The sequence below is a fragment of the Megascapheus bottae genome, chromosome 3 (genome assembly GCF_031878675.1).
Source record: "Megascapheus bottae isolate mThoBot1 chromosome 3, mThoBot2.hap1, whole genome shotgun sequence".
Lineage (NCBI taxonomy): Eukaryota > Metazoa > Chordata > Mammalia > Rodentia > Geomyidae > Megascapheus > Megascapheus bottae.
The window spans coordinates 81,135,050-81,155,247 of record NC_143511.1 but is presented as its reverse complement, the minus strand read 5'-3'; the positions used below and the strand labels follow the sequence as shown (position 1 = coordinate 81,155,247).

The 20,198-nt window shown below is 40.3% G+C and overlaps 3 protein-coding genes across 3 annotated transcripts; all 3 read right to left on the bottom strand.

Annotated features, from left to right (window-relative positions):
• Nucleotides 1-1,235: 1,235 nt before the first annotated feature.
• Nucleotides 1,236-2,165, bottom strand: LOC150065924 (olfactory receptor 1L6-like). The gene has a single exon (XM_090329208.1). It carries the CDS (start codon nt 2,163-2,165, stop codon nt 1,236-1,238), a length of 930 nt encoding a protein of 309 aa, XP_090185334.1.
• A 5,499-nt stretch (nt 2,166-7,664) lies between these two features.
• LOC150065923 (olfactory receptor 1L4) lies at nt 7,665-8,600 on the bottom strand. Its single transcript, XM_090329207.1, has one exon. It carries the CDS (start codon nt 8,598-8,600, stop codon nt 7,665-7,667), a length of 936 nt encoding a protein of 311 aa, XP_090185333.1.
• Nucleotides 8,601-18,571: 9,971 nt separating this feature from the next.
• LOC150065922 (olfactory receptor 1L4-like) lies at nt 18,572-19,507 on the bottom strand. Its single transcript, XM_090329206.1, has one exon. It carries the CDS (start codon nt 19,505-19,507, stop codon nt 18,572-18,574), a length of 936 nt encoding a protein of 311 aa, XP_090185332.1.
• Between the last annotated feature and the right edge of the window lie 691 nt (nt 19,508-20,198).

Here is a 20,198-nt window from a genome sequence, read left to right as displayed (position 1 = left end):
GCAGACATGTAGAAAGTGTTATTATGGGGGATTGGCTTGTATGATTATGGAGGATAAGTCTGTTGATCTACTGTCTGCAAGTTAGAGGCCTAAGAGAGCCAGTGGTATAGTTTATGCCTAAAGGCAGGAGGACACAGAGAACAAATGTTTTAAGTCTCAGAGTTTGAAAGACCGAGAACTAGGAAAGCAGATGTCTAAGTCACAAGAAGATGGTTATCTTAGCTCAAAAGGAGAGAGTGAATTAACTTTTCTTTTGCCTCTTTGTTCTGTGTGGACCCTTGTTGGATTATGTGATACCTGTTCATGTTAGTGAGCATAATCTTCACTCAGTCCTCAGATTCAAATGATAATCCTTTCTGAAACAACTTTAGATATGCATCCAGAAATCATGTTTTACTAGCTATCTGGGCACCCCTTAGCAAAGTCAAACTGATACATAAAAATTAACCCCTGGGTTGGGAGTGTGGCTTAGTGGTAGAGTGCTTGTCCAGCATGCATTAAGCCCTAGGTTCAATTCCTCAGTAACACATATACAGCAAAAGCCAGAAGTGGAGCTGTGGCTCAAGTGGCAGATTACTAGCTTTGGGTAAAAACTGTCCAAGGACGGTGCCCAGGCCCTGAGTTCACACCCAGGATTGGAGAAAACAACAACAACAACAAAAAACCTAACCCCCACAATGTGTACAAGATTTTTATTGAGAACAGAATGGGAGAACTCTTTCAGATTCAATTTGAGATGTGTGAAAGAAAATAGGGAAAGAAGAAAAATCAAGGGAGGCAAAGACTTACATCCACAACAGAGAACTAAGAAAGGTTTGACCAGGGCTTGGAGTTTAGCCCAGTGGTAAAGTGCTTGCCTAGCATGCATGAAGACCTGGATTCGATTCCTTGGTACCACATACATAGAAAAAAGCCAGAAATGGTGCTGTGGCTCAAGTGGTAGAGCTCTAGTCTTGAGAAAGCCCAAGGACAGTGCTCAGGACCTGAGCTCAAGGCCCAGGACTGGCAAAAAAAAAAAAAAAAAAAAAGAGAAAGATTTGACAATGAGGGAGTTTTAGAATTAAAGTTGTCTATCAGTAGAGTCCTATATTTCCCTGGAATGGCCTATCTTGGTAGCTCTACAATGCTCAGTCATTGTCTAGGACCAGGTCGTAGATATGTGGCTATGGCACAGATTTGGCAGTTCATTGTCAAGTCGGTAATTCAACTCTTAGAGATAGCAAGCTATCCATATTCTACTGTGTTCTTCTCACTAGCTTTCTCAAGGCCTGCTTCATGTCCTTGTTTCTAAGGCTGTAGATGAAAGGGTTCAACATGGGAGTCACCACTGTGTAGATGACAGTAACCACCCTGTCCTTGGTCACTGAGTAGGTGGATGAAGGGCGAATATACACAGATATTATGGTTCCATAGAACAGAGCTACAACTGTGAGATGAGACCCACAGGTAGAGAAGACCTTGTACCTACCTCCCCCCGAAGGAACCCTTAGAACAGCACGGGCAATGTAGACATAAGAGGCAATAATGAAGATGAAGGGGCTCATGATCACGAAGGAGCCCTCCGTGAAGGCCACAAGCTCATTGACAGAGGTGTCAGAGCAGGAGAGTGTCAGCAGGGGCTGGACGTCACAAAAGAAGTGGTGGATGACGTTGGGTCCACAGAAGGAGAGGCGGCTCATAAGCACGGTGTGGGTGAGCGAGTGGAGGTGGGACACTACCCAGGATGCAGTCACCAGCAGGAGACAGCGCCTGGGGCTCATGGCTGTGGTGTAGTGCAGTGGATTGCAGATGGCCACGTAGCGATCAATGGCCATGGCGGCCAGGAGGAAACTGTCAGTGATACCAAAGGCCACAAAGAAATACATCTGTGTGAGGCACTGGGCAAAGAGGATGGCCTTGCTCTGTGTGAGCAAGTTCACCAACATCTGGGGCACAATGACAGTGGTAAAGCAGATATCCACCAGGGACAAGCTGGAGAGGAAGAAGTACATGGGAGTGTGCAGCTGAACCTCCCTCCGGATGGCTGCAATGATGACCCAGTTGCCAACCACATTGACCAGGTACATGGCAAGAAAGCCTGCAAAAAGCCACATCTGTTGATTGGGGTCTGTGGTCAGTCCTAGGAGGAGAAATTCAGTCACATGGCTCTGGTTTTCTTTCAGCATTGTTGTCCTACAAGTAGAAAATATGAAAGAATGTTAAGTGTGTCCTGAATATACCTCATGTGGTATTTCAGGGTGTGTGTGTGTGTGTGTGTGTGTGTGTGTGTGTGTGTCCTGGGCACTGTCCCTTAGCTTTTTTGTTCCATTCAGGCACTCGACCACTTCCATCACAGCTCCACTTTCAGGTTTTGGCAGTTAATTGGAGATAAGACTCATCTACAGTCACCCTTTGTTAGCTGCTGCCTGGTATAGTTCTGCTGACTGTGTTTCCTTTTATAATATGAAGTCATGGGGAATAGAATGACATTGGTGAATCCTAAGTTGTTGTGGCAGAAGTGATCTTAGAACTTATCTATTTCATAGATCTCCAAATGTTATTCCATGAGACGCTCAGGATTTCCCCAGCAAGAGTCACAGGAACAAGAATGTTCTTGTGAGGATCTAGGTATTTTCTTTAATTGGGGGAAATTCTATTAATGTATTTTATACATTGAGTAATTACCTAAGAAGCAGTACAAAAATGTGGTTGGAAATAGAAGGACAATGAACAATAAGCATGTGAATACATGTTTGACAGTCTTACTATAAAGGAAATTTAAATCAAAACACTATTGAAATTCCATCTGAGCCAGTCAGAAGAACAGTCATCAAAGGAACAATAAATGCTGCTGAGACTATATAGGAATGGAGAAGGAATCATCTTACACTATGGTGAGAATGTAAATTATGCAACCACAATTGAAATTAGTGTGGAGGTTCCTCAGAAACTATGAATGAAATTACCATATGATTGTGCTATGGCACTGAAACATATACCTGCAGGTACATAAGTCAGCATAAAATAGAGATGCCTGCACATCCATGTTTATTGCAGACTTATTCATAATAGCCAGGCCATAGAATCTTCCTAGGCACCTACCAACAGATAAATAGATTAAAAATGTGGAATATACATACAATGGAGTATTTCACAATAAAGAATGAAAATTTCTGGAAATGGATGGACCTGAAGATCATCATGTTAAGTGAAATAAGGCAGGAACAGAAAGCCAAATGTCATATTTTCCTTCATATGTAAAATTTAGATCTATGAGCAGCATAAGTAAAAAACAAGTAGGCATAAAACTAAGTGAGAGATATGGGATCAATAAGAGGGGGCAGAGAGAGAATGAAGAGGGTAAATAGGATCAAAGTACATAGTATACCTGTACAGAAATGTTATTGTGGAATTTATAATTTTGTACAAGAAGAAATAAGAAACTGGGTAAAAAAACTCTTCATAAAGATTGGTGTCAATAAGGTGAAAAGGAGCCAGCAATCTAATTTCTAAAAAGTCAAGGACTTAAACTGGCTGCTGGCTGCTCATACCCATAAACTTAGCTACTCAGGAGGCTGAGATCTGAGGATTGTGTTCAAAGCCAACTTGGGTAAGGAGGACTATGAGATTCTTACGTACCATTAATCAGAAGTAGAGTTGCGGTACAAGTGGAAGAGTGCTGTCCTTGAGTAGAAAGAATTCAGGGACAGCACTTAGACTCTGGGTTGAAGCCCTAGGACTCACACACACACACACACACACACACACACACACACCACACACACACACACACACACACACACACACACACACAAGATTCAAGGATTTAATTTCCATCAAATTTGTCATCTTTGGGATTTTTGTTTTGTTGGTCATAGAGCTTGAACTCTAGGCCTGGGCGCTGACTGTGAGCTCTTCAGCTCAAGGTTAGTGCTCTACTACTTGAGCCACAGTGCCATTTCCAGTTTTCTGGTGATTAATTGTAGATAAGAATCTCAAGGAATTTCATGACTGGGTTGGCTTTGAACCTTGATCCTCAGATCTCAGCCTCCTGGGAAGCTAGGATTACAGGTGTGAGCCACCGTGCCCAGGTTTTATCTTTGGGATTCTTATAGGATTAGGAAAACACATTTCATTATCTGAGTTATAATATGTTAACTATTAAAATAATGTACCGAATAGAGAAAAATTGGCTCTCCAAAGGTGTGATTTAGCTTGTACCATGAATGGCAGCCTACCAAGCCTTCCCAGGACATTTCCTCCCCTTGCCCCTATCACGAGCAGGTTAATGGTCTGCACTGCTCTGACTATGTTCAGATGCTGGGAAGATGCCACACAATCTGGAATTTTTCTCAGTAGTCTCAGCTTTTGGGACAATCAGGCACTGGGCTTGGCCAATAGATGCTGTGTTCTACCTGTCAGCATCAGGGCAGTTACCTTTGTTCCTCTCAAAACAGAGAACCCCATTTTTTTGGCTAGGGTTCTTGCTCACTAGTAACAAATCATTCCTGAGTCATAGAAAGGAAGAAGAAACCAGGGAATGTAGATACTCAGGTATTTTGTTTATGTAGCTTGCCCCAAGTTTTATAGTTTAGTTTATATTTTTATAGCTTGCCCCAAGTTTTAGAGTATATAGATCTATATAGATATATATTGCCAGTCCTGGGGCTTGAACTCAGGACCTGAGCACTGTCCTTTGGCTCTCTTCAAGGCTAGTGTTCTACTACTTGAGCCACAGCACCACTTCTAGCTTTTTTTCTATGTATGTGGTACCGAGGAATAGAACCCAGATCTTCATGCATGTGAGGCAAGCACTCTACCACTAGGCCAAACTCCCAGCCCCTAGTTTATATATTTTTTTATTAAAGAATTTATTAACATTGATTTTTGTATCATATTTCAAATGTCATGTTTAACAAACAAGTATTTAAGAAGGGACTCTCTATATACAATTACTGGCACTTAGATTTTAGAACATAATTAAAATTATATATATAATTATATATATATAATTAAAATTGTATGTCATAGGTACATATTAATGTATGTAATAAAACATTATGTCTATAGAGTATATAGCCCATCATAGATTTTTATGTCTATGTAGTTATGTTTATATCTCCAAGACCATATTCATAACCTTGGGTACCCAAATATTGAGTCATCACTTTTATATTGTTTGAATCTAATATTCATATATTAAGGATACCATGCACCTTTTGTTCCTTTGGTCTTGATTTATCTCACTCAACATGATTCGCTCTAGCTTCATCCACTTCCCAGCGAATGCCATTTATCTTGTCTGTTGGCTACATAGAATTCCATTTTTTGTAACCATTCATCTGTAGTAGGGCATTTGGTTGTTTCCATCGCCTGGCTATTGTGAATAGTGCAGAGATAAACATAGCTGAGCAGCTGTCCTTATCATATCCTGGGTTATGATGTTCAGGATAGATGCCCAAGAGAGGTATGGCAAGATTGTAGGGAGGGTCTATTTTCAGGTCTTTAAGAAACCTCCAAACTGCTTTCCAGAGTGGCTGAGCTAGTTTACAGTCCCACCAGCAGTGCAGTAGGATTCCTCTTTCTCCACAACCCCACCAGCATTTGTTATTGTCTGAGTTCAGAATATTGACCATACTAATTAGGGTAAGGTGGTATCTTAGGGTTTTTATTTGTATTTCCTTTATGACCATGGATGATGAGCATTTTCTCATAAATTTTTCTGCCAGTTTAACTTCTTCTTTTGATAAGTCTCTTTAGTTCCCTTGCTCATTTAGTGATTGGTTTGTTGGGTTTGGGGGGATTAGTTTAGTTTATATTTTTATAGCTCTCCCCAACTTTATAGTTTAGTTTATAGTTTTAGTTTATATTCTCAGACAAACTGAGCCTCAGATTCTATATTTGGATAAAGAGAATATCATACAAAATTAAAAAAATTCTGCTGCAACAATGCTTAGGACTTGGGCATGGTGATGGGAATGAAGTCAGCAGATACTTACATGGAAAAGGGTAGGTGATCTTCGCGGGACCCAGTTGAGGGTTCAGTCATCTCCTCAGCATCGCTGGCCTTGTTGGTTAGAAGAGGAAGATAGCTGCCACACACAGAGCTCTCATAAGAGTCAAGGGAGAAAGGGGCCCAGGCTTCATGTGGGAAGGTGGGAATTCACTGCACTTGTGAGTTGTGTGACTTTAGGATATTCATCTTTCCACTGTGGCCCGGGCATGAAGAATTTGGGGCTCCCCCCATCTCTTGCTGTCATCACTGACATAGTCAGCTTTCATCAGTGGTAAAGAAGAGGTTGGGATCAAGAAGGAGATGATTGCCCTTTACATGACCTTCACCAAGAGAGAATTTTTCCATCCACCACCCCCAGGGAGCTCATTAAGAAGGGAGGCCTGGGAGGAGAAGAGAGACAGTGGAATCTTAGGATTCATAAGTTTTATCCAGTCATCTCAGATAATTACTAGCTTGTTGTCATTGTGATGTTGAAAGGATTGGGATGTAAGCAGAGCAGGCTCAGGAATGGGGCTGTCCATGGGGTGTTGTGAAGGAGCCGGGGACTGAAGATCTCCTGGCTCAAGTTGGTCAATGAGCGGCTCTCATTTGGGGGCAAACTTACTGCCTTTCTAAATGTCAGGCGTCTCATCTATAGCATGTGTTTAATAGAAAGCACGTGTTGTTGCTGATACAGTAAAATAACTGACACCAACCATTTAAGAGAGGAATTATTTTGTTCACTGCTTCAGAAGTTTCAGTCCATAGTTCTTGACTCTTTTTTTTTTTTTTGCCATTCCTGGGGCTTGTACTCAGGGCCTGAGCATGCTCTTGGGCTTTCTCAAGGCTAGAGTTCTGCCACTTGAGCTACAGCACCACTTTCGGCTTTTTCTATATATTATGTAGTACCGAGGAATTGAACCTAGGTCTTCATGCATGCTAGGCAAGCACTCTACCACTAGGCCAATTCCCGGCCACATAAACTGTAGTAAGTTTTTACAAAAATATTCTGACAGGCATTTTTGGGGGCTCATACCAATCCCTCTACCACTTGATCTACAATTCCAAATCTGGCTTTTTGCTAGTTAATTGGAAATAAAAGTCTCTCAGGTTGTATCTGCTCGGACTGGCTTGAAACAGTCTCTCAGCTCTCAGCTCTCTGAGTAGTTAAGTTAATATATGTGAGGCATTGGTGCTTGGCTTGATACTGCTTTTAATTACCTTGCATGTTTTTTTTTATCAGACTCTTCCATGCCAGAAATCTGAAATATTTCCCTAGCCCTCGTCAGCTGCCATGCTTTCACTTACTCTGGGCAAATCCATGTACAGTTCTCCTCTGGAAATGAAGAGAAATGTTTAACTCTTTGACCATGTCCATTGTCAAGATTATTAAGTGCTATATATAAGTTAAATAAACAATGAATTCTACCACTGGGGAACCAATCCTTTGAGGATGGTCAACCATTTTCCTGAAATCAGGATTCATAGTAATACCTAGGGATTAAATATGCACATGCTCATGGAAGTCACTAGAAACCAGATGAGTTGCTCCCAGGTTGAGGATCTTACAGGAATCCAACATAATTCTTCATGACCTTCTTGAGAGTGATGTGAAAAATGGTCAGAAAGGAAAGATAACCTGATAAGCACCAAGGACATCTCCCAATTATGGCATCACCTCATGTTCTTTCTATGAGTGAATTCTACCCCTCAATTTCCTCAGACCTCTCTTCATGTCATTGTTCCTCAGGCTGTACACGAAGGGGTTTAGCATAGGAGTCACTACTGTGTACATGACTGTGGCAACACGGTCCTTCACCACGGAGTACATGGACAGAGGCCGGAAATACACATAGATGACACTCCCATAGAACAGCATCACCACAGTGAGGTGGGAGCCACAGGTGGAGAAGGCTTTCCACTTCCCAGCCACGGAGGGGATTCTGAGCACAGTGACGAGGATCCTCAGGTAGGAGAAGAGGATGCACAGGAAGGGGGTCACGATGACCGCCAGGGTCTCTGTCATGACTACAAGCTGGCTGGAGGACGTGTCAGAGCAGGACAGCTTCAGCACAGGCTGGGTGTCACAGAAGAAATGCTTAATGACATGGGAGGCGCAGAAAGAGAGGCGAGACATGAGGAGCACCCGGAACAGGGCGTGCAAGTGGGAGATGGTGCAGGAACCCAGCAGCATGAGGAGGCAATGCCGCGGGCTCATGGCCACATCATAGTGGAGGGGCTTGCAGATGGCTGCCAGGCGGTCAATGGCCATGGAGGCCAGCAGGTAGCTGTCAGTGTTCCCAAAGGCCATGAAGAAGTACATCTGCACGAGGCATCCCACATAGGAGATAGCCTTGGTTTCTGATAGTAGGTTCACCAGCATCTTGGGCACGATGACAGTGGTGAAGCAGATGTCCATGAAGGACAGATTGCTCAGGAAGAAGTACATGGGGGTGTGGAGCCTGGAGTCGGAACGGATGGCCAGGATGATGAGCACGTTCCCCAGCACGGTGACCAGGTACATGGTGAGGAAGATGGCAAAGAGGGGCTTCTGCAAGTGTGGGTTGGAAGAGAGGCCCAGGAGGACGAAGCCCGTCGTGCTGCTGCTCTGGTTCTTGCTCTCCATGAATGTGGGACCCATTGTGGATCTCTGAAGGGCAATTTGATCAATGTAGCTTCTTCAGCCACCTCAATCCTATTAACAAATAGAGTACTATTTGTTAGGGTTTTGAAGAATATTTATTTTATGCAAGTATAAAAAAACACACAAGGTAAAAATTCAACAGAGGGCTTAAAATAATTCCAAGTAACCTCCTAAATTAAAAATGGAAGCTTCTTGTGTGAGTAGCAATTTTTGTTTTGTGAAATTTGCCTGAGTTATTTTCATTCTTAATAGTGTGTGTGTGTGTGTGTGTGTGTGTGTGTGTGTGTGTGTGTGTGTTTGCCCAGCTGCTTAGTCTGTTGGTCTGCCTGTTTGTATCTCTCTCTACTCCTACAAGAAGTTTGTGGATATCACCTTGGGCAGAATAATTTTTTATTTTATTTTTATTGTAATTAAAGAAGGGTTTCATTATATTCACCAGATAGAAAGTACATACTTCACAAACATTGATACCCATAAAAAAACAACATTGATACCCTTTCTCATGTTTTGGTCCCCATTTCACTGCCCCCAGGGCAGAATAATTTTATGCAAGGTATCCTCATAAATGAGGTCCTCTCATTTGGCGATTTCTGGAAGCATGATTTCGTGGTGATAATAGCTTAGTGAGCATTGGAATTAACCAGAATTCCTTGGAATTAAGATGAGTTATGCCTTCAGAATAAAATCCAATTTGTGTTTATTTGTTTGGATCCTGTAATATGGGTACTTTCATGATAAACTTTGAGTTCAGGAATGCTACCAAAAAGGAATGCTGCAAGTAGCTTTAGTTGTTAAGATTATTCCTTTTAACATAGTATTCTTCCTGAATATAAAGTATTCTATGTTATTATTTAAATATTCAAATATTTTTAGAATTTAAAATTTTAATATATAGTAGTGTAATTTCCACCAATATGTTGGAAAAAATACAGAGGGCTATTTTTGTGACCTTTATTATGCTATGTCACTCGTATGTGGACTAAGTCCATAGAAAGGAAACCAAGGAAATGAAAACATGATATTGTCAATACTTTCATGTGACACAATCATCTACATAAGAAAGCTCAACATAACCACGTAACAATCTTTTCAATCTTGTGGAGTTCATCGAAGTATCCAGGTACTAGGTAGAGATAAAAACATTAAGGTTCTTAATATAATCTCACAGAGAAGTACTTTGGAAAATAATTCAGTTAATAATAGACAAAATGTATAACATTTATAAATGAACATGAAGGAAAGGAAAGAAGTAAAACCTATCTGAAGAAAGTATAATGGAATGAAATAAGGCCTATCTGTAGAAAATGTAATACAACAGAAATGAAGTAGAAATTCTATACTTCCAAAAGAAGACTTCATATTTAAGAATGTCAGCTTCTTTCAAATTAGTAACATTCAATGCATGCTAATAAGAGTCTTAGGAATTTTTAATATAGTTTAAGATTGTGCTAAGTTTCATCTAAAATAGCAAAACAGGATATGGCAAAACAGCATTGGTTAAAACAATGTAATTTTGAAAAAATTAGAATGATGGTATTCCAAGGAGTGTCTCTGTGCCAAAGCACAGAGAAAAAGAAATCAGGGCTGGGAGTTTGGCCTTATGGTAGAGGGCTTGCAAAGCATGCACAAAGACCCAGGTTCGATTCCATGGTACCACATACATAGAAAAAAGCCAGAAGTGGTTCTGTGGCTCAAGTGGTAGAGCTCTAGCCTTGAGAAAGCATAAGGACAGTGCCTAGGCCCTGAGTTCAAGCCCCAGGACTGGCGAAAAAAAAGAAAAGGAAAAGAAATCAATGTGGTTAGTAGATTTCTATATTCCTTTATGCATATGTAGAGAGACTCTAACTTTGGACATCTTATTATACAATAATGATTTATTTCATAAAAATGGGGAAAATTTTAAATATAACAGTTAGTTGAGTATTTGGGAAGGTTGGGCTAGATTTTTATCTAATTCATACATGGAAGTTAAAAAGAAAAAAATCTAAAACAGTAACAGAGTATTTGGGGGTTTTAGGATATGAATATTAGTTTATAGAAGAAATGAAGTATAAAAGATTAAAGGAACTGGGCTGTTAGCATTTTCTCAAAAATTATAAGCAAAGTTAAACTTCAAACCATTGCCTTCCAGAAAATTTGTGCAGGATAGTTATCAAAGAAAATATATGACAAGATATTCAGCCTCTTTGACAATCAGAAAATACAAATGTACTGAAATACAGTTTTCACTAATCAAATTTAGCAATAATTTTGGAGGGACAATTTCTCAAGGAAAGTAGCCTTTTAAAACATACACTGGCTGGTAGTGACTGGGAAAAATTAGTATAAAACTTTTGGCAGTCTTTAACAGAATCAAAAATGACATCATCTTATGCAACAATTCTCCATAAGGTTTTTCTTTTTGAATGATCATATTTGAGTAATATGAAGACATATATACATATTTTATGATAATATGGCCTATAAAAATCAAACAAAACAAATTATTTGCAAGAAAATAACAAAAATATTCACAAAGAATGTATAAACAGTTTATTGCTTAATACCATGCCATCTCTAGAGAAGTAAATAGCTAATGCCAGCCAACACTTATTAGCCTCTAAAACATGCCATACATTGAGTTTCATGCTTTGCATGCCTCTCAAAAATCATTTTATCATCTCCAAATAGCACTATTATCCTGTTTTATGGATTAAAAAGTAGAGATTGGCAAGTTAATTGACTTACCAGATTTTGGAGTTAGTAAGTGAAGTTAGGTTTTGAATAGATAGTTTGCCGGTGGAGCTGGAGCTCTTCTAGGCGGAGCTGGCCTGTTGTTGTTACTGTTTTGTTTGCTTTATTTTCATAAGTGACAGAAGCAAGTTGTACAATACACACAGAATAATCCCAGTCTGAGAGAAAAAAATCTTTCATTTTGTTGTGTGTGTGTGTTTGTGTTTATGTTCACATGGATGCTTTCTGAAATGAGATAAGGAGTAACATTTTAACTTTATATTACATTATTTACATTATAATTATGAATATACATTTGCTCATATTCATTTTGTAATTGAAAAGGTACAAGATCTTTATAATTCCAGTTCTCAGAAAATTAGAATTGTATATGTAAAGACTTTTCTCCTTTATCTAGACGTAAATATGAATAGATCAATAAGCAGATTTAGGGTTACATTGTGTATTACATTCTGTCACCCTAACTGTTAAAATAAACTGTCTATGTGTGTCTCCTTTTTGTGTGAATGTTTGTTTTGGTTTTTGAAAGAATTTTTATGATATAGAATAAATTTGGAGATTGTGGAATACTTAGTTTAGGAACACTGAAAAGTTTAAGATATTCTCCACCCGAGTCAACAGCTCTTCATGCTGCTCCTAGCCAAGGTGTTCGTGTCACTCTTTGGGCTGTCATTTCCTGTTCACTGGGGTTTTCACATTCATTTTTGTGACATGGTTTTCCTGAATAGGCTGTCTAATTGCTTTTGTGCTTGACCCTGAAATTCTCCAATCTATGTTGCATTTCTCAGGGCTAATAGCTTAGCTTCCTTTCTCTTTAGATGGATCCAGCAGTGCATATTTTTTATGGCTTGGAAAACTCATTTCAATTCCAAACAGATGCTGGTATATTCAGATGTGTAAGGATTTGTGTGACTTTATTTGTGTGTACCTGTTCTTTTTTTCGCCCTCCTCCTCCTCCTCCTCCTCCTCCTCGTTCTCCTCCTCCTCCTCCTCCTCCTCCTTCTCCTTCTCCTCTGCTCCTTCTCCTTCTCCTTCTCCTCCTCCTCCTCCTTCTTCTTTTCTTTCTTTCTTTCTTTCTTTCTTTCTTTCTTTCTTTCTTTCTTTCTTCCTTCTCCTTCTCCTTCTCCTTCTCCTTCTCCTTCTCCTTCTCCTTCTCCTTCTCCTTCTCCTTCTCCTTCTCCTTCTCCTTCTCCTTCTCCTTCTCCTTCTCCTTCTCCTTCTCCTTCTCCTTCTCCTTCTTCTTCTTCTTCTTCTTCTTCTTCTTCTTCTCCTTCTTCGCCAGTCTTGGGCTTGGGCTCAGGGCTTAAGCTCTGTCCTTGGGCTTTCTCAAGGCTAGAGCTCTATCACTTGAGCTACAGCACCACTTCTGGCTTTTTTTCTATATACATGATACCGAGGAATCGAACCTGGTTCTTTTGTATGGTAGGCAAGCACTCTACCAGTAGCCCAAAGTCCTGGCTCTACATGTACTGTTTTCTGCCACTCCTCCTTTTGCCACTTGGAGACTTAAGAAGAGTAGAGTGCCATACTCCTTTCTAAGTCATTAACATTATTGCTTATACAACACATAAAGGAAATTAAATTTTAGTGATATTGCTTCTTATCAGGTACTAACTTGGAAGGTCCAGGAATAACAGAGAACATTTCTTTTTTAAAATTGTATTTATATAGTTGATATACAGAGGGGTTATAGTTACATGAATCAGGTATATCAATGTAATTCTTTTTGAACCCATCCCCATCCATTAGCCATCCAGTTCATTTTTCACAGTGTCCACTTTTGTTCCAGCTTTAATGTACCTTCCCTTACCCTTCCCAAACACATGCAAACTAAAACAAGATAAGAGGAAAAGAAAACAAAAACTGCAACAATAGCAACTAAAGAATATCTCTTGCTTTCTTTTCTTGGAGTGACTGAGAGCATTTCTAAACCTCCAAATGTATCTATATGGCTGTCCAGTCCCTTAGAGAATGCTCTCATCTTTATTATTGCTAGACCCTGCTCACAGGTAGGATGATTATGGTCCAAGACTAGGCTGGGCAAAAGAAACTGTACCAGAAGAATAAGCCAAAGTAAAACGGCTATAGCTCATTCGTCCTTACAATGCTCCATGTTATAGGTAACAAAAGTGAGGTACCAACCAGACGCTGATGGAGTCCCGCTCCTGTGCGCGGCCAAGGCAGAGGCCTTGTCCCCACTGTCCTGTTTATAAGTGCTGCTTCTTACATCCAAATTCCTGGAGGAGAATCATCTGTGGGCATTAGGTTTTAAGACAGGATGTGCCTGGCAAGGCTAGAAAGACTAGCTTAGAACCCTGTCTTTATCAGAATAGTTGTTTCAATCATCATATCTCACTAAAGGAAAAAAAGAAGACTGGAAGGATGGTGTCGCCCAGCTTTGAGATGCAAGGGAGATGACAGGATCAGAAAAGAAAAGGAGGAACACCTGAAAATGTTCACCTAAGAGTTCCCATTGCCAAAGACCCTTCAAGCTGCCTACCTGTGTGAGAGACAAAGAAAATCATGGTCCCCAACAGGCTTTGAGGCCTGATAGGTGCTTGAGAGAAAGCTCTGGATTTCTGAGAACGTGATTTCTTGAAGTGATGATCTAGTTCTAGAAATGTTCTGGTTATTTTCTACTACAGGGGAAATGGATGATAAGAGAGGAGACTCTGGGGTCTGTCCTGTCTGCATGCCTGAGTCCAGGGAGGATTGGTCCTTATGTCTTCCCCCGAGGGCAGAGCATTGCTGATGTCCTCACTGTCCTGTGGGGTGCCTGAGCCCAAGAGGGTGCCTCTTCTCCTGGGGATGGCACAGAAGCAGGCAACTGCAGGGCTGCCAGATGTTCAGACACATGGGTTCGCTCTATGTGCAGGTGACATTCAGCTATGCATCTCTGGAAAGCCCATTCAACTCCAGTGAACCACAGCTACAGAATCACAGTTGTGGCTTAAGTAGCAGAGAGCTAGTCTTGAGTATAAAAGCTCAGGGAAAGTGCCTAGGCCCTGAGTTCAAGCACCAGGACTGGCACACACACACACACTCTATGGGATGATTATGAAGTTATAAAGATTGTGGTAGGTTTCACCAAGCAAAACCATTTTTTTAAATTGTTGGGTTAATGTATAGAGGGGTTACAATTATGTTTGTCAGTAGTGGTGCATTACTTCTCACATATTGATATCCCTTCTCATGCTTTTGTCCCCCTTTCCCTCCCACCAACCCCTCCCCATCATCTTGTTTTTCCCCCTTCTCTTCCCTATTTCAAGTAAATAAACATATATACAATATACCAGGTAACAAAGTCAGATACAGTAACCACATGAGTTAACCATTAGGGGGGAAAAAGATAAAAGAAATAACATAGTACATTAAGAACAACAATCACAAAGATAAAGCTCTTGTTTCCATATACTATAGTTCATTTCATTTAGTCTCATCCTATATGACCTTATGTACCTAGGTTTTGAGCTATTGTAATCCTCTGCTAGGAGAGTCCTAGGTGTGTAATAATTATTACAGATGAGGGAAACCATTGAGCCTATGTTCCTTTGGGTCTGGTTTTACTTAATAAGATATTTCCCAGGTCATTCCATCTTCTTACAAATGGGGCAATGTCATTCTTTCTGATGGCTGCATAGAATTCCATTGTGTATAAGTACCACATCTTTTTTTTTGTTTTTCTATTACTTGTTTTTTTATTATCTTTATTAATCTTTTTATTAACTTTATTAATCTTTTATTAAAGATTTTATTAACACTGATGTTTTAGATCATATTTTTTCTTTTTTTCTTTTCTTTTCTATTGTGGGTCATGGAGCTTGAACTCAGCATGGGCGCTGTCACTGAGCTCTTCAGCTCAAGGCTACTGCCCTACCTCTGGGCCTGGGCACTGTACCTGAGCTCTTCAGCTCAAGGCTACCGCCTACCCTTGAGCCAAGCCACACTTCCCATTTTCTAGAGGTTAATTGGGGATAAGAGTCTTAGGTCAGTTTGTGCCCGGGATGGCCTTGAACCTTGATCCTCAGATCTCAGCCTCTTGAATATCTAGGATTACAGGTGTGAGACACCATGCCCAGACATATTTCTTTTTTTATTGTTGGGATAATGTATAGAGGGTTTACAGGTACATTCGTCAGGTAGTAGGTGCATTACTTCTCACACATTGATACCCCTCTCATGTTTGTCTCTCCAATTTCCTCCCTTCACCCCCTCCCAATCATCTTGTTTTCCCCCCTTCCCTTTTCTATTTCAAAAAAAATAAGTACCACATCTTGATCCATTCATCTACTGAGGGGCATCTAGGTAGGTTCCCTATGTTTGCTATGGTAAACAATGCTGCAATGAACATTGTTGTGCTAGTACAATGTGCATGAGTTTAGTAAGCCCTTGTTTCTGGACATTTGGGTAAATGCTGAGGAATGGAATTGCTGGGTCATAAGGGAGCTCTATGTTTAGTCTTTTGAGGAATCGCCACACTGCTTTCCAAAGTGATCGAATCAGTATACAATCCCACCAACAATGTAGTAGTGATCCCTCCTGGCCACATCCCCTCTAGCATCTGTTGTTATTAGATTTCTTGATCCTGGCCATTCTAACTGGAATGAGGTGAAATCTCAAAGTTGTTTTGATTTGCATTTCTTTTATGGCCAGAGATGTCGAGCATTTCTTCATGTGTCTATAGGTCATTCTTATTTCTTCTTCAGAGAAATCTCTCTTAAGTCTATGGCCCACCTTTTAATGGCATGGTTGTTTCTTTGAGGATTTGTTTTGGAGTGATTCAATTTTTTTCAGCTGTTGATATATTTTAGATATAAAGCCCTTGTCTGTTGCATGGATAGTGAAGATCTTCTCCCACTCTGTGGGCTTTCTATTTAGCTTACTAGCTATGTCCTTTGCCATGCAGAATTTCTGCAGTTTAATGCAGTCCCATTTGTCCAAACTTTCTTTAATTTGTTGTGTTTCTGGGTCTTTATTAAGAAAGTTTTGACCTGTGCCAAGGGGACCTTCTATATCTCCTATTCCTTCTTGTAAAGTTGTCAGGGTATCTGCTTATACCTCAAGATCTTTGATCCATTTGGAATTAATCCTGCTGCAGGGTGACATATAAAAGGATCCAACTTTAGTTTTCTATAGGTGCTTAACCAAATCTGCCAGCACCATTTGTTGAAGAGGTTGCCTTTCTTTTTTGTTGTTGTTGTTTTGGATTTTTTTTTTGCCAGTCCTGGGCTTGAGGTCAGGGCCTCAGCATTGTCCTTGGACTTTCTCAAGGCTAGAGCTCTACCACTTGAGCCTCAGCACTATTTCCAGCTTTTTTTTTCTATGTATATGGTACCGAGGAATTGAACCGGGTCTTCCTGCATGCTAGGCAAGCACTCTACCACTAGGCTAAAATTCCGGCCCAGGGCTTGCCTTTCTTCTATCCTATTTTTTGGCTCCCTTATCAAAGATTAGGTGGCCACATGTCTCTGGGTTGATTTCTGGGTCTTCAGTTCTATTCCATTGGTCCTCGGGCCTGTTCTTGTGCCAGTACTAAGCTGTTTTGATTACTACAGTTCTGTAATAAAGTCTAAAATTTGGCATTGATATTCCTTCAGTGCTATTCTTTCTGCTAAGTATTATTTTTGCTGTATGGGGTCTTTTATTGTTCCATGTGACTTTTTGGATTGTTTCCTCTATTTCCTTTAAGAATGACATTGGGATATTGATGGGTATTGCATTGAAGTTGTACATAGCCCTTGGCAGGATTGCCATTTTCACAATGTTAATTCTTCTAGTCCAGGAGCATGGGAGATTTTCCCACTTCCTCAATTCTGTTTTAATTTCCTTTTTCAGGTTTTTAAGGTTTTCATCATAAAGGTCCTTTACATTCTTAGTTAATTCCTAAGGATTTTATTTTCTTTGAGGCTATTGCAGTACGAGTTGCTTTCCTGATTGTTGCCTCACTTCTCTCATTGATGTACAGGAAAGCAGTTTTTTTTTTGAGGGTTAATTTTATACCCTGTTACTTTTCCAAAGTTTCAAATCATGTCAAGCAACTTGGGAGTGGAGTATATAGGGTTCTTTAAATATAGAATCATGTCATCTGCAAAGATGGAAAGTTTTACTTCTTATTTCCCTATTTGGATCCCCTTTATGTTTGCTTCTTGCCTTATTGCTATGATTAGGAATTCTAATACTATATTAAAGGGAAGTGGAGAGAGTGGGCATCCTTGTCTCATTCTTGATTTTAGAGGAAATGGCTTTAGCTTTTCGCCATTAAATATAATGGTAGCTGTAGGTTTGTCATATATAGCCTTTATTATACTGAGGAATATTCCATGGATTCCTAGTTTCTCCAGAGCTTTTATCATAAAGGGGTGTTGGATCTTGTCAAATGCTTTTTCTGCATCTGTTGAGATAATCATATGGTTCTTAGCTTTGCTTGTGTTGATGTGATGAATTGTATTAGTTGGCTTGTGTATAGTGAACCAGCTTCAAGCAAAACTAATTATATTCCAGAAAATAGATGGGAATTTTTTTGGTGTCTAAAGAGAATCTTAATGAGGAAACAGAAGAGTTAAGAAAGATGATTAGATGAGTTGGATACTAAAATTTATATTGTCAGAAAAGATGTTGGTGAGAAGTTAATTTTTTTGTATTTTCTTCTGTCCATGTTACTTAATTCTCCATATTTTCAAGCCTTTCTCACAGAGCTTTTTACTATGTCAAATACATTGACATGTATATTACCTGTGGAAACTGGGTCGTTTTCACCATTTCAAATATTCTGCTCATTTACTCATCTTTTGAATTATAATAAAGTAATATCCAGTCCATCCTTCAAATGACTTTATCTGAGTCAAAAATTTCTTAAAAAAATTCTATACGAAGGTCATCTAGTTTTTTTTGAAAACTAATAGGACTTAAAACTCCCTAGTACTGTCCATGGTTAGGCTTATAGAACATTTATTTGGAAGCATATTTAACCCAGATACAGTGCCCAAATCAGCATGAAAAAAAAAAGACCCTACTTTCATGAAATCTGCATTCCTACCAAAACCTAGCCTAGCATGGACCAGGCTCAAGATCATTAGAAATTAAGTTTTTTCTCTTGTGTCCATGATCTCACTAGTATCTAACAATACTCCTTGTGATCTGTTTGTGTGCCCTATAGGAAATGAGGTAAATGAGTGAATCTCTTAGGTCTTCTCTCAAATATGATATTCCACTACTTTTTTCTATGAGTGAATTCTATCCCTTAATTTTTTCAAACCTGTCTTCATATCTTTGTTCCTCAGGCTGTATATGAAAGGGTTTAGCATAGGAGTCACTACTGTGTACATGACTGTGGCAACACGGTCCTTCACCACGGAGTACATGGACAGAGGCCGGAAATACACATAGATGACACTCCCATAGAACAGCATCACCACAGTGAGGTGGGAGCCACAGGTGGAGAAGGCTTTCCACTTCCCAGCCACGGAGGGGATTCTGAGCACAGTGACGAGGATCCTCAGGTAGGAGAAGAGGATGCACAGGAAGGGGGTCACGATGACCGCCAGGGTCTCTGTCATGACTACAAGCTGGCTGGAGGACGTGTCAGAGCAGGACAGCTTCAGCACAGGCTGGGTGTCACAGAAGAAATGCTTAATGACATGGGAGGCGCAGAAAGAGAGGCGAGACATGAGGAGCACCCGGAACAGGGCGTGCAAGTGGGAGATGGTGCAGGAACCCAGCAGCATGAGGAGGCAATGCCGTGGGCTCATGGCCACATCATAGTGGAGGGGCTTGCAGATGGCTGCCAGGCGGTCAATGGCCATGGAGGCCAGCAGGTAGCTGTCAGTGTTTGCCAAAGCCATGAAGAAGTACATCTGCACGAGGCATCCCACATAGGAGATAGCCTTGGTTTCTGATAGTAGGTTCACCAGCATCTTGGGCACGATGACAGTGGTGAAGCAGATGTCCATGAAGGACAGATTGCTCAGGAAGAAGTACATGGGGGTGTGGAGCCTGGAGTCGGAACGGATGGCCAGGATGATGAGCGCGTTCCCCAGCACGGTGACCAGGTACATGGTGAGGAAGATGGCAAAGAGGGGCTTCTGCAAGTGTGGGTTGGAAGAGAGGCCCAGGAGGACGAAGCCCGTCGTGCTGCTGCTCTGGTTCTTGCTCTCCATGACTCTGTGTAGGTTTTGGGGTTGTCGTCAATGTGAAGGGAAAGTTGATCACAGTGACTTATTTATTTCATGCCTAGAAGAAAAGCCCATGACTATATGTTAGAACTTAAAAAAATCTGTTCTGTTTATGAAAGTGTAAAACTGATCAAGGAACAAGTTTCCAGACTCAACTTGCCCCTAAATAGTTTTTAGTTATCCATTGCAATTTATTTTGTCTAAATATATTTCTCAATTTATTTCTTGACCAATCCTTTAGCTTCCTTTCAATTTTTGTTCTGCAATGATCTAAACTCTTTGAGTCAGAATTCTCATGACAGGAGTTCTAGGAGCAATATTTTATTGTATAGCTCCTCCTCCTCCTCCCCCCCTCCTCCCCTCCCCCTCCTCCTCCTCCTCCTCCTCTTCCTCTTCCTCGTACTTCCTCCTTCTTCCTCTTCCCTTCTTCTATAGTGGATACAATACAGTATGGGCAACAAAAATAATTAGTGCTCCCAAGTAGTCTCAGAATTCAGATAGGAACCCCAAAGTCTTTAGAGTGTAATTGAATTAATATCTATTTTAGCATTTTGTTTGAATAGTGATGTAGAAACTTTAATTTTATTTAGGGTTTACACTTAAAATAGAATATTACGAGGACTATTCTACATTACCAGGATCAAGACCTTAATATGTAATTGTTTTCATTACCAAA

Coding starts and splice junctions, on each gene's coding strand:
- LOC150065923 (XM_090329207.1), bottom strand. CDS start 8,600: ATGGAGAGCAAGAACCAGAGCAGCAGCACGACGGGCTTCGTCCTCCTG.
- LOC150065922 (XM_090329206.1), bottom strand. CDS start 19,507: ATGGAGAGCAAGAACCAGAGCAGCAGCACGACGGGCTTCGTCCTCCTG.
- LOC150065924 (XM_090329208.1), bottom strand. CDS start 2,165: ATGCTGAAAGAAAACCAGAGCCATGTGACTGAATTTCTCCTCCTAGGA.